This window comes from Saccopteryx leptura, chromosome 1, assembly GCF_036850995.1.
Source record: "Saccopteryx leptura isolate mSacLep1 chromosome 1, mSacLep1_pri_phased_curated, whole genome shotgun sequence".
NCBI classification, from domain to species: domain Eukaryota; kingdom Metazoa; phylum Chordata; class Mammalia; order Chiroptera; family Emballonuridae; genus Saccopteryx; species Saccopteryx leptura.
Window position 1 is genome coordinate 254,755,873 of NC_089503.1, and position 19,786 is coordinate 254,775,658.

General features: G+C 46.5%; 1 protein-coding gene across 7 annotated transcripts in view; it reads right to left on the bottom strand.

The window, feature by feature from the left end:
- LOC136379451 (adhesion G protein-coupled receptor E2-like) overlaps positions 1 to 19,786 on the bottom strand; it is a 345,285-nt gene that overhangs the window by 25,998 nt on the left and 299,501 nt on the right. For 4 of the 7 annotated variants that reach the window (XM_066346830.1, XM_066346841.1, XM_066346820.1 and 1 more), the window contains 6 exons: positions 7,370 to 7,501; positions 6,660 to 6,806; positions 5,456 to 5,602; positions 5,326 to 5,372; positions 5,120 to 5,197; positions 4,529 to 4,706 (listed from right to left, as the gene is read on the bottom strand). In XM_066346830.1, coding sequence (XP_066202927.1) covers positions 4,529 to 4,706; positions 5,120 to 5,197; positions 5,326 to 5,372; positions 5,456 to 5,602; positions 6,660 to 6,806; positions 7,370 to 7,501 — 729 coding nt within the window. The remainder of the gene's footprint in view (positions 1 to 4,528; positions 4,707 to 5,119; positions 5,198 to 5,325; positions 5,373 to 5,455; positions 5,603 to 6,659; positions 6,807 to 7,369; positions 7,502 to 19,786) is intronic. The other 3 variants (XM_066346857.1, XM_066346877.1, XM_066346849.1) reach the window with 2 other exon arrangements.

The window sequence follows — 19,786 nt, forward strand, 5'->3', positions numbered from 1 at the left end:
TTTTTCTTTTGTGATTTACTAAGCCATAGGGGAAAAGAGTTATTGTGTTTAACACACAGAGAAATAAAAAAGCAACTCAATTTTCTTAGTTTATTTTTATAGCATATTCAAACTAACATGGCTAAAAATTGAGAATAAGAAATGTCACTGAATTTAACATACTACATCCTACAAATTTTAAAAAGTGTTAAAAAAATTCATGCTAATTACTGATGTTCTGGGCAAAAACTGCCTGACTAATTTCCACGGCATAGATCAGGGGTCCCCAAAATACAACCCGTTGGCTGCATGCAGCCCCCTGAGGCCATTTATCCGCCCCCGCTGCACTTCCGGAAGGGGCACCTCTTACATTGGTGGTCAGTGTGAGGAGCACAGACTGCATCTGCATCCTGTGCTCCTGGAGTACTGTATGTAGCGGCGCCACAAAGCGTGGCATTGCTCACGTACAGTATTACTTCTGGTGACAAGGGACGCACGCGTCACGGTTCCAGAAGCGTGTCATATCACTTGTTACAGCTAGCAGTGACAAATATGGAACCGGACATTGACGATCTCATTAGCCAAAAGCAGGCCCATAGTTCCCATCAAAATACTGGTCAGTTTGTTGATTTAAATTTACTTGTTCTTTATTATAAATATTGTATTTGTTCCCGTTTTGTTTTTTTACTTTAAAATAAGATATGTGCAGTGTGCATAGGGATTTGTTCATAATTTTTTTTATAGTCCGGCCCTCCAACAGTCTGAGGGACAGTGAACTGGCCCCCTGTGTAAAAAGTTTGGGGACACCTGGCATGGATCTTACCCATGATAAAATGTGCTCCAGGCAAAAAATGGCAAATCATGACTAAAGCTCATATTGATGTCAAGACTATCAATGGTTATTTGTTTCATCTATTCTCTGTTGGTTTTACTAAAAAAAGAAAAGAAAAAAAAAGCAACAACTGGGCTCAAAGACCTCTCATTCATAATATTAATAGGTCCGCAAAACCAGAAGAAGATGATGGAAATCATGACCTGAGAGGTGCAGACAAATGACGTGAGAGAAAGTGTCAGTAAGTTGATTCCAGGCAGCTTGGGAAAGACATAAGAAAAGCTACCAATCTATTTATCAGCTCCTTGATGTCTGTTAGAAAAGTCAAAATTCTGAAGATGCCCAAGTTTGGACTGGGACAACTCATGGAGCTTCATGGTGAAGGTAGCAGGCCTGGAAAACCAATGGGGATGAGACAGGTGCTAAAGCTGAACAAGCTTTGGATATAAGCCCCCTGTCCAAGAGTCTGGTTAAAAGTCAGACATTTAACAGTGACAAAAAAATCTATTTGTGACTTTTTAAAAAAGATCTAAATCTAGAACAATTATTAGAAAACACAGTAGTATATCTTCATACCCTTGGATTTGGCACTCAATTGTTAGATAAGATGAAATGCACAAACAAGTAAAAAAATAAATAAAATGAACTTCATCAAAATTTAAAGCACCTGTTTTTTAAAGAGAAAAGACTATGAAGAAAGTGAAAATAATCTATGGAATGGAACAACATATTTGCAAATCACATGTCTCATAAGAGTCTACTACCATATATAAAATACACAACTCAATAACATAAAGCCAAACCATCCAATTAAAAAACAGACAAAGAACTTGAGTAAGTATTTCTCCCAAAAAGATACACAAATATTCAACGACCACTTGAAAAGATATCAAACATCTTTAATGATTAGGGAAATGCAAATCAAAACCATAATGTCACTGAACGCACTAGAAAGACTACATAATAAAACCAAAACAAAATGGAAGTAACAGGTCTTGCTGAGGGTGTGAAGATTGGAACCCTTGTACATTGCTGGGGCTAGGGGAGTGGTAGGTACAATGGTGCATCATTTTGGAAAAATAGTTGGAAGTTTCCTAAATATTGCATTCAATTACCATATTACTGAGCAATTCAACTCCTATATATGGACCTAAAGAACTAACACAGTTATTCAAACAAAAACTTGTACACTAATATTCACAGTAACTCTATTCACAACAGTCAAAGGGTGACAATAATCCAATGTCCATCAGTAGATGAATGGATAAACAAAAGATGTTGTATTCATACCAAGAAATATTATTCAATCATAAAAAAAGGAAAATGATACATGCTACCACATGGGTGAACCTTGAAAACATTTGCCTGGTGGAAGGAGCTGGACCTTAAGGTCACATATTGTCTGATTCTATTTACATGAAATGTACAGAATAGGCAAATCCATAGAGACAGAAACAGATAAGTGCTTACCAAGAGCTAGGACATGGATGAATGAGAAGGAACTGCTTAATGCAGTGGTTCTCAAAGTGTGTGCCCTAGAAGATTTCCAGGTGTACCCTATAGCAGTGGTCCCCAATCTTTTTTGGGCCATGGACCGGTTTAATGTCAGAAAATATTTTCACAGACCGGCCTTTAGGGTGGGACAGATAAATGTATCACGTGACCGAGACAAGCATCAAGAGTGAGTCTTAGATGGATGTAACAGAGGGAATCTGGTCATTTTAAAAAAATAAAACATCTTTCAGACTTAAATATAAATAAAATGAAAATAATGTAAGTTATTTATTCTTTCTCTGCGGACCAGTACCAAATGGCCCATAGACCGTAATCAGTCCGCAGCCCGGGGATTGGGGACCACTGCCCTATGGTATTCCAGAGACATATGTGTCTGTTGGGGACCAAAATACCAACAGGGTTTTTGGAGTTTAGATTTTTTGGGGGACAGAGGTGTGAGGAATTGGCTGTAAGCTGACAGTCTGCCCAATCCTCCACCTCACTTGCCTGATTAGGTTGCAAAAGGCTGTTAAGCTGTCATACTGGATTGTTTATACTACCCCCCATGTTCCCAGGAAAGACTAGAGGCAAGTTTCTTCTATCCTTTGTTTGGTGTCAAGTTAAGATAATATGTATGCTGGGGGTTTTCTGCACTCAACACAATTAAGAGTAAAAAGAGAGGAATTCTTCAATGTATTGACGAGGAAATGAGAGTTTGCCTTTCAAATACAGTGTGTCCATAAAGTCATGGTGTACTTTTGACCAGTCACAGGAAAGCAACAAAAGACGATAGAAAGTGAAATCTGCACCAAATAAAAGGAAAACCCTCCCAGTTTCTGTAGGATGATGTTGCAGCATGTGCACAAGTGCAGATGATGACATAACACCGTGTATACAGCGGAGCAGCCCACGGCCATGCCAGTCGAGATGTGGACGGTACAGAGGAAAGTTCAGTGTGTTCTGTGACTCACTAAATTCGAATCCATGACCAAAGTGCAATGTGAATATTGGCACGTTTATAATGAAGCGCCACCACATAGGAATAACATTACTCGGTAGAATTAGCAGTTGAAGGAAACCAGCAGTTTGGTGGAGAAACCCCGTTCTGGTAGGCCATCAGTCAGTGATGAGTCTATAGAGGCTATACGGGATAGCTACCTAAGGAGCCCTAAAAAATCTGTGCGTGAGCCCACATTGAACTGCACTGAATAAGTATGAAACTGGGAGAGTTCTCCTTTTATTTGGTGCAGATTTCACATGTCTATGGTCTTTTGTTGCTTTCCTGTGACCGGTCAAAAGTGCACCATGACTTTACGGACACACTGTATATGCCCAAACATTGAAGAAATTGCTAGGACACAACAGGCTTATGTGTCTCATAAACACAAGAATGAATAAACTTAACACATTCGCTCCAGGACCTGTTGAATTTACTAAACCTTACTAAGAATATATCTATATATATAAAGAGATAACTTTTTTCTTGTTTTTTTATTTTTAACCCCTCTTTTTTTACAAATTCTAAAAAGCATAACTCAATAAATGTAACATAAAAATGTTTTTTAATGTCAGAATAAATTTAATTTTGTTGTATTTATTTTGTTTAATTACCATAAAAGCACTCTTGGACTTTACATTTTTTCTTTAATATTTGACTTAATTATTATAACATATTTCTCAGAAATTTGTATATAGTGTGCCTACAATTATTTATAGGATTTTAAATGCGCCCTGACTTCAAAAAGTTTGAGAACCACTGGCTTAATGGTACGGTGTTTACTTCTGAGGTGATAAAAAAAAAAGATGAGAAATAGAGGTGATGGTTGTACAACTCAGTGAATGTACTAAATTCCACTGATTAGCATGTTTTCATTAAATGGTAGATTTTATGTTATGTGAATTTTACCTCAACAAAACAAATCATTTAAATATCAAATAATTTTAAATTATATTCTTCCAAATTTAATAATTTGTTTTCTTTTGAAGCCATTTCTATTTTATCTTGAATTCTTCATTATAATTATTTCATTTGCTGACAATTTACATTACAATGAAAATGTATATTATTTACAATTTTTTAAATTTCTTTTTTACCTTTTATTTTGAGATGTTTATGATAGTAACACAGAGACACAAGTGTGATCACTCAGCTCTAGCACAAATGGAACCGGAATGAGTCAGGGAGCAGGCAGAGCAGAGCTTGGGGCAGACTGGCTTACTCACCTGTTCCTGCACTTGTACTGAAGGTCAATGGCCCATTGGGCAGGGCCCTGCTCAGCTCTCTCAGGATGTGCTCCTGGCCAGTGAGCAGGTTAATGGCCACACAATGCTGCTCTGAGTGGGGCAGCTTATCCAGGTCCCCCGGAGTCTCCAGAAGATCATCCACCACCTGTATGATGCCCTGTGGGAATGGGGACACAGACCCAGTGGGTCTTGCACCAGGGAAGCATCAGGAAGACCCACCCACTCAGATGCAGAGAACAGATCCTAGAGCCTGTCTATTCCATCCGGGGTAAAGATGGCCCCGGATGGAATTCCCTGGGCCTATGCCTGTGTAAACCAGTCCCTCAGAGGTCAACCCTGTTCATGAATATCAAGGACAATGTAAACTTAATAGCCAGGAACAGGAGAAAAGTTGTTAGTAGGTGGATTCTAACAGTGGGTACAAATACCTGTCTGCTCTTCCCATCCATTCTGGGAGAGGTGAGCCCCAGAGAAGGGCACCACTGCATTGGGGTCTGTCTCCTCCCAGACCAAGGCTTCCCAGGCCTCTATGGGATGCCTCCACCTGCCTCCCTGGGGACCTGTTCTTACCTCAATGGTGTCCTTGGCTGAGGCAGACTTGAAGTCTCTGCCCAGCTCCTGAACTCTTTCAAAGAAGAGGGAGAGACTCTGGGGAGACAGGAGGCAAGGGGGTCAGAGAGCTTCACATATCAGCGGGGGAACATGTGGGAGAAATGCCTGAACAGTGGGAAATGTGGAGAGATTTTTGCCTTGTAGTGCCTCCTGGAGTCACTCACCTGGCTCTTGACTCCAGGGGGTGGGGTCCAGGTGGGGAAGGAGATCTCTGCAGGGAACAGAACAGCCATTCATTAAGTGTGAGAGTCTGTGTTCTGGAGGCAGGGTCTAGGGACAGGTCAGGCTGGGTACCTTCACATTGGGTAGTCCTTTGATTATTCCGGAATCCAGATTTGGGCACCCAGCCTGGGCGGCAGAGGCATGTGTATGAGCCCAGAGTGTTGTTGCAGAGGGTGGAGTTGTCACACTGATGCTTCCCAGAGCTGCACTCGTCCACATCTGGGGACATGAAGAAGGAGTCAGACCCTGCCTGTCCCGGCCGGATCAGGCTTCTCTCCTCTCCGTGCTCCTCCCACTTCCCCGTGTTGGTGCCCCCTACCCCTCACCCTTTGGATGGAGGTGATGCTACCTGGTGACTGCACATCCCTGAGTGGTGGACATATGTCAGGTGAGCCCCATACAGATAGATGCACTGGGTGTGAGGTGTTTCAATACCTCACTCCCCATTAGTTACTTAGCTACTGCCTGGGGTCCTCCAGGAGCCTTTATCTTGATACCCCAGCTCCTTCTCCGGGATTCCCCAGATCTATTCCCATTTAGCCTCAAGGAATTAATAAAGCCTGGCCCAGCAGGGTACCCAGCATTCATTCTGCTGGGTTTGTGTAGGTGCCACTGAGTAGGTGATCAGATGGTTTGAGCTGTGAGCCTTTGGGGGTGTGGGATCTGAGCTCTGAACCTTCACAGGCGGTGCTGTTTGGGCCATTGGGGGACCCAGGAACCTCAGGCCCTCCCTCCACTCACTGCACACATCCTTCCTGCCCCTTCTCTCAAATCCCCTAGTGTTCACACTGAGGACACCCCCACTACACCCTGCTTACCAGCCACCTAGCCCACCAGGACACAAATCTGTGATGATATTTTTCACTGTAAAAGCAACATAATCTCAGAGCATCCCCACAACATAAACAGGGCAGGACTGTGGGTGTGCAGATGTCATCCCCACACTGTGTCCCCTAACGTGTGGTGCAGGATGGACTGTGGGGTCCTGTGATGGACCTTTAACCGGGAAGGCTGCAACACTCATAGCTCTCCACGTGTTGATGCTGTGGGCTGTGGCACCGATGCCACCCAGAGCGGCACCCTGCCCTTATTAGAACAGAATCAGAAGGCGAGCCCTGCCCGGCCCAGGCCCCCGGTCCTCACAGCCTCCAGAGGACATACCATTGCTGAAAGTGCTGCCACCTTTCTCTGCCAAAGCTCAGTGCAGCCGCTTCCTTTAAGATGGCTCATCAAAATAATGAAGATGTGGTACATTTATGGGAGGGGAACTTCGAACCTTCACAGACGGTGCTGTTTGGGCCATTGGGGGACCCAGGAACCGGCTTCCAGCCAGGGCGGCAGCGGCACTCATACCTGCCCACAGAGTTGAGGCAGTGGGTGGATTTGTGGCAGGGGCTTTGCCCCAAGGTACATTCATTCACATCTGAGGACAAAGCCAGAGCCTCAGGCCCTCCCTCCACTCACTGCACCACTTCTTACTGTCCTGCACGAAGGACCCCACCTTTAGTACACATGCCACCACCTGGTGACCTTCGGCTTCACCCTCAAAGCCCCTTATGGTGGACTCCCTGCAAGACGGACATGGCAGGGACCATTGTCCCAGTTTATAGGTGGTAAATCCAGGAGGAAGCTGAGTCATGGGGGCTGGACCTGCTGACCAAGGACTCCTGCCTACTCCCTCCTGGGCCCTGGCCCAAGTTTCCTTTCTGGGAACCGGAAGTCACCCCTTCTGCTTGCCTGTGACAGACGAGGAAGGGGAAGGGTCTGGGGGTGCTCTCAGGGGCTCCACAAGGAAACCCCAGGCCCAGAAGTCCCTGCCACCTCCCTGCTCTGTGGCAGGACCTTCCAGAGAGGTGAATCCTTGGGCAAGACCTTGGCAGGCCCTTGGCATCTGGGGAGCTGAGAATCTTCTCCCGCCCCCTCGGCTGCAGGACCTGCCTCGGCTCCTTCCCCAGCTCCAGTCCAGCTGCGCAGCGGGGGCTCTACCTTTGCACAGCTTCGGGTCCTCTGGGCTTATCTCCACCCCGGGCGGGCACTTGCAGGTGTAGCTGCCCTGGGTGTTGACACAGATGCTGTGCCCTTTACAGATTCTGGGGTTCAGCTGACATTTGTCCACTTCTGCAATGGGAAGGAGAGAGCGGTGGACACCTGCCGCAGTGGGCAGCCTTCAGGGATGGGAGTCAGCCATGTTTCCTGGCATAGAAGCATCTGGAAGGCCCCATAGTCTCCTCCCATGTGAGTGGATGCTTTTCTAATCCACATGGAAGTGTCCTATGGGTAAGCATGGTGGCCTAGCCTCTATGCTCTGTTGTCCAGATGTGGCCAGTGCAGCTCAAGTCCTCCCTGCCAGCTCTGATCTCCTCAGACTCCCGGGCCACTCCCAGCTAGAGCAGGGGCATTGCTGCCACCTGTGTCCCAGCCTGAGGACTTGGGCAAAGGCCTGAATGGGCCTTCCTAGAACCAAGAGCAGGAGAAATACTGTATTTCCTGAGCAGGGCTAATTTTGGTGGCTTTTGTCCTGATTCCCCCAGGGAGGTCCTGTTGGCTGAGTTCTCCTTGGAATCCTGGTTATTCTGGTGAGATAGCGCTCTCATGTCCAGGCTAATTCTGAGACTTCAGCCTATGGACATAGACTGAGAACCACCCCTGAGCCTGACCCCTGGAGGGCAAGGCTTTGAGGCAGGGACACAGAAATGGAAAATGATGCTAGATAGGACTGGACCACCTGGACAGTGGTTGCCAGGCTATGATGAACAGTAGGCTCACATCCAGCCATGCGGCCTTGGGTGGTAGAAGTTTGTCTTCTGATCCCCATGAAGGCATCTCCTGGTCTGTCAGAAAGTGATGAGAATACATGTGTGAATGTTGGGCAGATAAAATGTATTGTGCTCACTTTGTTAAAAATAAGCGCTGCCCACGTGAGGCCTTTGCCCAGGTGATATTGATGTGTGTTGAGAATTGTTGTAGCCTGAGGCTTGGTTTTGGGATTAAGCCTGTCCCACCCTTTTTGGTGTGAGGTGGTACAATCCTATCATGCCTCAGAGAAGTGACTTTGTATTAGAGACTTCCCTATTATGTATATTGGATTAAAGGTTGTGAAGCTACACTATAAAATAGGGGTAGAACGGGAGCTTGCCCTCTTGGTTCCTGAGATTATCATTAGAAGAGAGAGCAGAGAGAGCAGAGAAAGGCCACGTGGAGGAGGCCAGGAGAAGCAGCCAAGATGGCGGAGTGCTGAGTGAGATGCCAGTTTGTACAGAGTTTGTATCTGGGATAAGGAAGGAGATGGGGAACTGAGGAGAATAAGGCTAGTGAGCTAGAAACTTTTGATTCTAGGAAACTCGGATAAGTCAGTAGCCTTGTGAGCTCTGAATGTGACTGGGTTTTGGAGCCCAGTGTGTATTTTTACTTGCCCGCCGGGTGCAAGCTAGATTAAAGACTATGGCCCACCAGTTTTTGGCTCCATGGTTTCTTTACCGACTGTCCGAATCCAATGCGAACCTGCATGGGCCAGGCGGTGGCTGTGATAGTGGCCCTAGCCATGCCTCCTGGCTTTACAGTGAACAAGGCCAGCAGTGTACAAAAGCTTTACACAGGGCAGGAGGGAAGGGGCTGGGACTCTGGCATCAGGCTCTCCTCTCCACAGCAGGGCAGGGCTGTGGACCCTGCTTAGAGTCCCCCAGGATCCTCAGCTCAGACTCCTCCTCCCCTCTCTGTATTCTGCACTAACCCCTTTCTCTGGATGAGTCCCGGCTTCTGCCTGACCACTGATGGCCCCATCTGCCCCTGTGGATGCCGGAAGCCCCTTCCCTGCCCGCCTGCTCCACCTGGAAAGGAGCAAAGCTGAGTGATGCATGGAAGCCTGGCTCCTCCTGGGTCCCTGGTGAGGGGATGGACTAGGCCAGCTGTTCTCTGAGCAGCCACCCTGGGGCACTGTCCCCCGGGGTGTCCATCCTGGAGAGGGGCTGTTAGGTCATAATGATTACAATCTAAAAACCCAGCAGCCACTACTGTGTTGTGCTCTCTGATGTCATATACCTTCCCAGCAATTAGAACTAAGTGAGGTAAGCACCATTGTCACTCCATTTTATAGATGGGTAAACTGAGGCACAGATAGGTGTTGGGGACTGAAAAGCCAACAGGGTTTTTGCAGTTTAGATTTTTGGGGAACTGGCAGTAAGCTGATAGTCTGCCCAATTCCCACCTTACTTGTTCTGTTAAATTGCAAAAGACTGTTAAGCTGTGGTGCTGGATTGTTTATACTCATCCTACTCCCCATGTCCCCTGGAAAGACTGGAGGCAAGTTTCTTCTATTCTTTGTTTTGTGTAAAGTTAAGATGTTATATATGGTGGGGGTTTTTTGCCCTTGGTAAAATTCTTGGATTGCCTTAATTCCATGCCGTTTCCACTCAGGACCTGGAATTACTAGCCATGCTGGTTCGCAGCAGAGTTGAAGAACATGTCCAAGGTCATAAAGTTAACAAAAGACAAAGCTACTTTTCCTTTTTCTTCTTCTTTTTTTTAGTGAGCTCATGAAAGAGAGAGAGAAACAGACAAACAGGAAAGGAGAGATAAGGAACATCAACTCATACTTTAGTTATTCATTGATTGCTTCTCATACATGCTTTGACCAGGGGCTCTAGCCAAGGCAATGACCCCTTTGTTGGTCAAATAAGTTTGTAAATAATGATATATATGTTTGCTCACTTATAGTTTGCATTGGGCGTGGGGACAGGCTGTAAGCACGCAGGGTGGTTATAGCCTAAGGCTTAGTTTTAAGACTAAGCTTTTCCCCACACCCTTGACTGATTGCATGATGTGGGGTGGTGTACTCTCATGAGGAATCCCATTATGCCTCAGATAAGTGACTTGGTATCAGAGACTTCCTTGTTTGTATATTGGATTAAAGGTTTGGATTTCTACACCATAAAATGGGGGCAGACCAAGAGTTTTCTCTCTCAGTTCCTGAGATTAGCATTAGAAGAGAGCAGAGAAAGGCCACATGGAGGAGAGGAGAGGCAGCCAAGATGGTGGAGTGCTGAAGGAGAAGCCAGTTTGTGCAGAGAGAAGGAGATGGGGAACAGAGGTGAATAAGGCTGGTGAGCTAGAAACCTTTGATTCTAGGGAACTCGGATAAGTCAGTGGCTTTGGGAGCCCTGAATGGAAAGGGAAGTGTCTTCCCACTGTGTGTATTGCTTGCCTGCTGGGTGCAAGCTAGGATTAAAGGTAATGGCCCACCAGTTCTTGGCTCTGTTGTTTCATTACCGACTGTCCGAATCAAATGCGAACCTGCATGGGGCAGGCCGTTGTGATAGTGGCTGTGGCTACTGGCTTTACACCCTTGCTCAAGCCAGTGACCTTGGGCTTCAAGCCAGCAACCATGAGGTCATGTCTATGATCCCATACTCAAGCTGGCTCACTGTGCTCAAGCTGACAACTTTGGGGTTTCGAACCTGGGACCTCAGTGTCAAAGATTGATGCTCTACCCACTGCGTCACCACTGGTCAGGTAAAGCTACTTTTCTTATCATCTGTAAAAAATAGGCACTCTTTTTTTATTAAAAAAATAAATACACAAAATCACAATACTATCACTTCTCGAACATTACCAGTGATTTCTGAATAAGTGTCCTGGCCAATGTCACATACACAAGCCATCAGGTAGCAAAACCAGGTGTTGGGCAAACAAGTTTGTAACAAATGTTTTTAGGTTTTCTCACTTGTATTGGGGCAGCGCCATGTGTTTGTAGTCAGTGGAAGGCTGTGGGTGCTTGCCCTCAGGGTGGCAGAGTGCAAATTGTGGATTGCCTACCTCCATGGGGAGGAACCATTGTTTGCTATTGTTTGCTGGAGAAGGGGTATTTCTGTCTAGCCTGTTTGGCTGGGGAGTGCTGAGGAGTTTGGGAGTCCTGAGAAAAAGGGAAGTGGTCTTCCCTGACTGTTTGCTCGTCCACCATTATGAAATTTTAATAAATGGAAAGGCCAACCATTTTCTGGCTCTACTGTTCCTTTACTATTTGCCCAAATCCAATGAGATTGGCTGGTCATGGTGGTGGCCACTGGCCTTACATCTGGTGTGCTGGTAGGACTCAGATCAGATCAGTATGGAGCCACTGACACCCTTGAGGCGTGGGATAGGGGAGTGGTCATTGCTCCCCAGTGTATGGTTCCCCATGGCACTTTTTTAAGGGGCTGTGGGCTAAGTGGTTTTTACTATTCTGCAAGAGGAGATCAGAAATTTGTGTGAGAAGCTGCCCACGGTCAAAAGCTCCAGGATGAGCTGCAGCCTGAGTGGCACCAATGGCTTGAACTGGAGCAAAAACTAGAGAAGGAGGCCAACCAGGTTCGAGAGCTGCAGAGTGCGAGGCAAGCTGAGCACCAACGATGCCTGAACTGCAACGGTCTCTGGAGAAGGAAGCGGAATGGGTTTGTGAGTTGCAGTTTGCCCTGGAAGCTGAACATTGGCACCGGAAGTTGTTAGAGGAACGACTGCAGGTTAAAGAGCTTGAATTTCAGCTTTTGGCTGACAGCCAGCAGCCACAGAAACCTAAACAGTCACTGAAGGAGCAGCAGCATCTGTGCCAGTGGGGTGGTTCTGAGTCACTGGGAGCAGGCATTTCCAGCTCCTCATCTAGGATGGGGAGGCTCAGGCTGAAGCTTTCGCCCACACACTCAGAACTTGACCAGTGGTTGTCCAGAAGGTAAAACCCAGCAGCAAAGAGTTCCTCTCCTGGTAGCCTGGTTGCTGCGATTATGGGACGTAGGAGTGGAAGGCATCATGCTCTCCGGAGCAGAGGTGGAGAGGTTGGCCACTGTTGCCACATGCTCCTCCTTGGGGCAGCATCTTTAGAGATGCCATGATGGCAGGGATGAGGGGAGAGGCCTGAGTCCCTGTTTGAACCAAGTTGCCTGTAATGGACCTTTACCTTGGTGATTGGCACCAAGTGGACTGATCACTGAGAGGTGTGATAGACTCTTGCACTGCAACCTGAGGGGGCATTGGCTCCCTTGTTGAATGGACATGACGCTTTTGGACAGTATGAGAGACCCTGATGGGCGGAAGTTCTGGTGGAGGCCCTTCTGCACTGGGAAGCTGCTCTCATCCAGCTGGAGAGACACACCAAGAACACTTTAAGGCAGGGGTCCCCAAACTTTTTACACAGGGGCCAGTTCACTGTCCCTCAGACCATTGGAGGGTCACCACATACAGTGCTCCTCTCACTGACCACCAAAGAAAGAAGTGCCCCTTCCAGAAGTGCAGTGGGGGGCCGGATAACTGGCCTCAGGGGGCTGCGGTTTGGGGACGCCTGCTTTAAGGTTTCCATGGACACAGCCCTGGAATATACAGGCCCTCCTACCTACCATGGAGTAGGGAGCTAGAGACAGGCCTCCAGTTTATGCCTTGGGCAGAGTGCTCAGTGAGACATTGTGAAGGGCATCTTTGTAATTGTTGCAATTATATAACTTGTGCTATTGCTACAGTTTATGTAACGTATTGTACCTCATTCCTCACAGAGGGATACCTGTGGTGTAGATTGTGAAATGAGCAATTTTTTTTTTTTTGTATTTTTCTGAAGCTGGAAATGGGGATAGACAGTCAGACAGACTCCCGGATCCGCCCGGCACGCCCACCAGGAGGCGATGCTCTGCCCACCAGGGGGTGAGGCTCTGCCCCTCTGGGGTGTCGCTCTGTCACGACCAGAGCCACTCTAGCATCTGGGGCAGAGGCCAAGGAGGCATCCCCAGCACCCGGGCCATCCCTGCTCCAATGGAGCCTCGCTGCGGGAGGGGAAGAAAGAGACAGAGAGGAAGGAGAGGGGGAGAGGTGGAGAAGCAGATGGGCACTTCTCCTGTGTGCTCTGGCTGGGAATCGAACCCGGGACCTCTGCACGCCAGGCCGATGCTCTACCACTGAGCCAACCGGCCAGGGCTGTGAAATGAGCAATTTTAAAGGGGTGGAATATTGGGCAAACAAGTCTGTAACAAGTATTTTTAGGTTTGCTTGCTTGTATGGGGGCAGCGCCATGTGTGTATAGTCTATGGAAGGCTGTGGTGGTTGCCCTCAGGGCGGCAGATTGCAAATTGTGGATTGCCGGCCTCCATGAGGAGGAGCCTTTTCATAATCTAGCAACTGTTTGGTATTCTGACCAGCCTGTTTTGGCTATGAGCCTTGAGTGAGAGAGGGAAGCAGCTTTGCACTGCCTGCTTGCTCGTCTGCTGTTGTGAGACTGTACTAAACAGAATGGCCACAATCCTCCAGCTCCACAGTTCCTTTACCACCTGCCCGAATGCAATGTGAACCTGCATGGCCACGGCCACTGGCATTACAGGAAGATGGAAGATGCGGGTCATCTTACTCTTAGGTTTCATTTCTTTAACCCTGCCAGTAAGTCTCATTTCAGGGCTTGCGGCAGATGACCAACCACAAAGGAATATCTGACGTCACAAGCCGAGAAGTCCTGGATAATCGAAAACTGCTAGAAGTTAAACATACTCAAACTTCCATAAAAGACCATCCTTTGTCCAGCAGCCAGTTGGGCTAATGCCCCACAGCCCTTCCTTCTTCCCCTCCCCTAACCCTTAAAAAAGCACATTCTAGCCTGTGCCTGGCCTGAGACTCTCCCTTATGAATCAGCCCAGCAGGGTTCCTCTCTTTCTTTCAATAAAGCCTGTTACACTGGTCTTTTCGGATTCCGATAGATTCTAACATTTGGTGCCGAAACCTGGGACAGGGTACCAGATGCCTGGATGATCCTTTCTACCAGCCAAACTCACTACCAGGGAAGCAGTGGGCAGCGGCAGCTCATCCTGGACTTACTCCCTAATTCTGTTTGGCTATGTGAACGTAGGTTGATTGGCCGGCTACCCGACCCTGTCTCGAACCCCTGCTGGACCAGAAGGTGAGGAATTTCTACTCTTTCCCATATCTGGTAGGCCCCTATTTGTCAGTCACCCTCACTCTCTCTCCTCTCGGGGTCTCTAATTGGGAGGTCTCTACTCTGGGCAGCCTGTGACGGGCTTTCCTGAAAGTCTAGGTGCCTAGCCAGGTTGCTCAACTCTCTTTTGAAAGCGAGATTTGCGGTGACGATCGGCCTTCTCGTATAAAGGATAGTTGAAAGAGTCAGAGGACGCTCTTCTCTTTCTCTATTCTCCGCCCACATGGGCTCCTCCCAGTCCTGATCCTCAGAGACTACTCCTTTGGATGCCTCTTAAAAAAACCTCACCAAACTCGGTCTCTCAGATCTCAAACCAAAAAAAATTAATCTTCTTCTGTAACACAGCACGGCTTCAGTACAGACTAGATAATGGCTTCTACTGGCCCAAAAATGGAACTTTTGATATTAACATCCTCCGGGACCTAAATAATTTCTGCCACCGGACTGGGAAGGCCTCAGAGATTCCTTATGTGCAGGCTTTATTCTACCTTTGCTCCTGTCCTTAATCTCTGTGCCGCCTGTTCTACACACAGGCTGGTTTTGGCCAAAGAAATCTCACCTAAAACCTCCGCTCCTAATCTTTTCTTCTCCGTGGACTCCCAACTCTCTCCCCCTCCTTCCTCATCCCTGGCGGCACTCCTTTCTCGGGACCCCTCTCTGGTCCCTCTGCAGACCTGGACCTCTTCGCTCCAGTCTCTTCCCTCCAGAAAGCCCCCTCCCTTCGTGAATCCTGTTTCTCATTCACTTGCAAATGCCCTTCTCTTCTTCAACCCCTCCTTCCCCCTCACAGGCTGTGGTGGTGCCTTTCTCTTCTCTGTCCACTCCCCCCTCCTTAGAGGCTGAGGCTCTGCCTCTCTCCTCCTTGCCCCCTTCCCCCTCCTCAGAGACTGCCACTGTGCCTTCCACTCCTATTTCCCCTCCCCTCCCACCACAGGCAACTGTGCCTTTCTCCCCCTCATCCCCTCCCTTCTCCTCACAGGCTCTAATATTTTTGACTCCTCTGACCACGTGGCACCACCACAAGCACTTCAACCTCCTCCTCCTCCTCCTCCTGCAGATTCTGACCCTCCTTCTCTCCATCCATCTGTTCACGCTGTCCATCTATCTGCTTCCTCTCTTTTTCCCCTCTATGCTGACAATTCCCTGCTATCTCAAAAAGCTTAAAAAAGCAGAGTTGTCTATTGAGCAGTGTAAGTACTCTGTTTTGTCTCTTTGTTTGTCCAAAAATATCTCTAATATAATTTTAACTGAAACAAGTAAAGCATGCTAATTTAAATTTAATTTATAATTTATATGTAAAATCTTTGTTTAATGTGTAATTGTGTCTGTTTCTAAGGCCTTAAATCAATAATTACCCACCTCTTAAAACAAGGTTTACCCATCCCCATGGACTCTCCCTGCAATACCCCCATCCTTCCTGTTCAAAAACCTTCAGGGGCTTATTGCCTCGTACAAGACTTACGCCTAATCAATGAGGCAGTAGTTCCCCTCCATCCAGTAGTCCCTAATCTCTACAAGTTACTGTCACACATTCCCTCAAACACCACTCACTTCACAGTCCTAGACCTCAAGAATGCCTTCTTTACCATTCCTCTACACCCTGACTCTTACTTTCTGGTTGCCTTTACTAGGAATGACCCGAACACTAATGCAGCCCAGCAACTTACGTGGACTGTCAATGAGGCAGTAGTTCCCCTCCATCCAGTAGTCCCTAATCTCTACAAGTTACTGTCACACATTCCCTCAAACACCACTCACTTCACAGTCCTAGACCTCAAGAATGCCTTCTTTACCATTCCTCTACACCCTGACTCTTACTTTCTGGTTGCCTTTACTTGGAATGACCCGAACACTAATGCAGCCCAGCCCTGCCTCCGGGGTTCAGGAACAGCCCACACCTGTTTTGGCAGGCACTAGCTCAGGATTTAACAGCATGCAATCTCAAAACTAGTACTCTCTTACAATATGTAAATAACCTACTCCTCTGCAGCCCCTCCCTGCCTGCCTCAAGAAAACACACTGCCACCCTTCTTAACTTCCTCACCATGAAGGGATATCGTGTCTTTTCTGCTAAGGTTCAACTTCAATCTTAGTCCATAGCCTATCTGGGCATTGCTTAATCCCCACCACCTGAGGTCTCACCCTAGATCTAACTCAGACCCTCCACAGTCTCCAACCACCTACCACCACAAATCAAATCCTTTCTTTCCTTGGTCTAATAAGCTTCTTTAGACACTGGATCCCCAATTTTGCTCTCTTAGTCAAGCCCCTCAGTGAGATCTTCTGAGCATGGCTTTTAAGGTCTATAGTGGCCAAGGGAGAAACAGAAAAGGCAAATAAGGCCCAAAAGAGGTCAAGAAATACCAGCTTTTGGCATACACTCTTAAAGGCTCCAGTGCCCTAACAGGCTTCATAGAATTCCATCAGGGCCCTGCTCCAGAGTGGAAAGAAAGGTCATTGAACTGAAGCCTATGAGGCTTCTCAGCCCCACCAAGAGGCACATCTTTACTGTGGAAAGAGGGACATGAGAAGGTAAGCTGCCCCCTTGCTCCATGGAGGGAAGGTTCAGTCTCTTCTAGCCCTGCTCCAGCTACCTGTGACCTGATCTTGCCCAGCATGCTGGGAATTGCCACTGAAGGCCCGAGGACATTGTTCACGAGCCTAAGGTATTTCTTCCAAGTAGCAGATAAACTGATCTCATTTCTTGTAAACACAAGGGCCATCTACTATGCCTTGCCTGAATATTTTAGTTTTATTTATCCCTCAAAAATCTCTACTGTAGGTATTGACAGTCTGATTTTGTTGCTTTATTTAATGTATAGTGCCTCCTTTATTCCTCTTGTCTCAATGCCCCATGCCTATTTTAAACTGGGACGTGCTGCTAATTCCAGCTAGAAGCAGTGGTCACTAGGACTTAAACTCTAGCTGCAAAGTGTAGGAATGTAACCACCCTTTCCCTAAGTACTTACAGGATTTACAGGTTACTCAGCAAACTGTTCAAAGACTGTCCAATAGGCGCTTCCAACAGTACATCACCCAAGGACTGACTTTCATGTGGACAGGTCCACACACCGTGATCCTGACAACTCCCACTGCTGCCAAAGTAGAAAGATGGCATGCCTTGCTCCAACCACAAACTTGAATCTGGTTGGTCTATGTATGGCGAAAAAAACTAAGGACTCTTTTAATCAGACTTTGGGAAAAGGGAAACTAGAGTAAAAGGAAAGTCATCTCAATTGTCACTAAAGGTTAAAGATTTTTAAATCAAGATTTCTGACCAGAAAGGAATTGTATGGTTTTGATAATAGAAGGTATAAGGTATGGAAATACTTTTGAAAGAAAAAGGAAAAAGCAAGATGTTATGAAAACCAGTTATTTCTGGATAAGAAAGTTCATGAAAGCTGAGGGTTTATGTAAGTTGTAGAAGGTCTGTGCAGGTTGTAGGAGATTTGTACAGAGAAAAAAAGAATTTAAACAGTCAGAAAACTGGTTTTCAAAGAATGTTTAATTAGTCACTCTAACAATCCCATTGTGGCGACTAGTCCTCTTACTTTAATATTGTCTTGTATTATGTTTAATCAATTTTATAGCAAGGTTTGTTCCTGTCTGTTAAATATCCGTTACATGTTATAAGTTAATATCCCTAGACAGCAGCCTCATACTCTTCAATAAATTAAGTCAAGGATTTGACTTAGGAAATAGAACCAGTGGGGTTGTTGTAAGGTACCAAAAAACTGAAAACTGATATTGATATTTTGGGAAGAAAGGTCAGGCTTTCCTATCAGGCTTTCCTGTCCCATTCCTCCTTTAGGGAGGGGAGGGAGAAGAATGTAGAAGTTTCTGGCTTGCAAGAACAACAGGTCATTCCGTTTTAAATGTAAAATGAAGGTTGGCCTAGAAACTTCTTCTCTTTCAATAGGAGGCAGCATTTGCATACCACCTTGCATTGACTGTAGTTCCTCCCCCTTCCTGGAATTGTGAGGGTAAAATACCTCTAGGCTAGTGAGGGAAGTTGAATCCTGAAAGATTTGTAAATATCTTTGATTGTGTTACCTTAAGAGTCTTAATGTTTCTGTGTATCCCCTAAACAAATGTTGCCAGCTCATACCATGATGTCATGCTCTCCCCCGCCCATGTGTGAGCAAGGGTATATAAACAGCCCCTGAACTATTTTTGGCACTACATGATTTGGGCCTGCAGATGCACCATGTCAGCCATATGTGGCCAGCATATTTAATAAATCTCCTCCTCTACAAAATTTAAAAAAAATTAAAACCCCAAATTTCCTCTGCTCGGGGACCAGTCACCCCGAATACTCCCCTGCTTTCACCTGCCCCTTTATGCTTTACTACTTAAGGTACTGTCCCAATGGGTCACCTCCATCTAACCTCTACAACACCACAATTACTATCCAATTTCCCAAAAACATCACAGTCATAGAGTCAACTATCAAGTTTCTCCAAAAACAAAGATTATTTTCTAATCCTGTTCGATTCACAGGACCCCTACTCTTACAGCTTCACAACAGAAATGTTCCTATCCCACCACACAGCTATATCCCTGGCTCACTACCCCTACCACATGGTTGCAATGCTCAAAGCAGGCCTCTAACCATGCCTCCCCCCCCCCCCCAGTTGGGGCTGCACTTTCCTCCACCTTGACCATCTGGATTTCAGAGTTGGACAGACAAAACCAACCCCTTGTCCATCAATTCTCTATCCACCTCTCATCCTGTATCACCTAATCAGGGGCTTTCTACATGTGTAGGACCAACACCTATATATGTTTCCCTACTAATTGGACAGAAACCTGTACCCTAATCTATCTCATCCCAAATATCAACCTAATCCCACCCTATGAGCCTCTTCCAGTTCCTAGTACACTACCCATCAATCTAAGGACCAATCGAGCTGTCCAGGTAATTCTTCTTGTTGCCTTTAAAAATTTCTATAAAAATAGGTCTAGGGGCAGGGGGATTGGCCACTACTCAGTCTTATTCTCTCTCTCTCTGAAGCCCAGCAAATTCATAAAAAACAAACTGAGTCATGGAACCAGTGGTTTTGCACAAACGGGGTGTCTTGACTATTGCCTTTCATTGGTCCACTCACTCTCCTATTTATTTTTCTAACTTTTGGACTCTGCCTCTTACGTTTGTTCACTAGCTTCTTAAAGAACCACATGCAAACCTTCACCAATCAGAAAACTGGAAAAATCTACCTAACCTTACACACCGACCCTGAAACCTGCCATTACGAAACAGAAAAATCTGGAACCCTATAAATACACCCCTACCTGACAAGAAGCCATCACTGCATCTCTCTACCCCTCACTGAGAGTAATCCTTAGAGAGGCCATAACCCCTCACTGCCCCTACTCAGCAGGAAGAAGTTACAGAAGATAATGACCTCCGTCCCTGTCCCCTTGAGGCCTCTCTAGGAACCACTCTCTTTCCTTTTCTTAATATATCA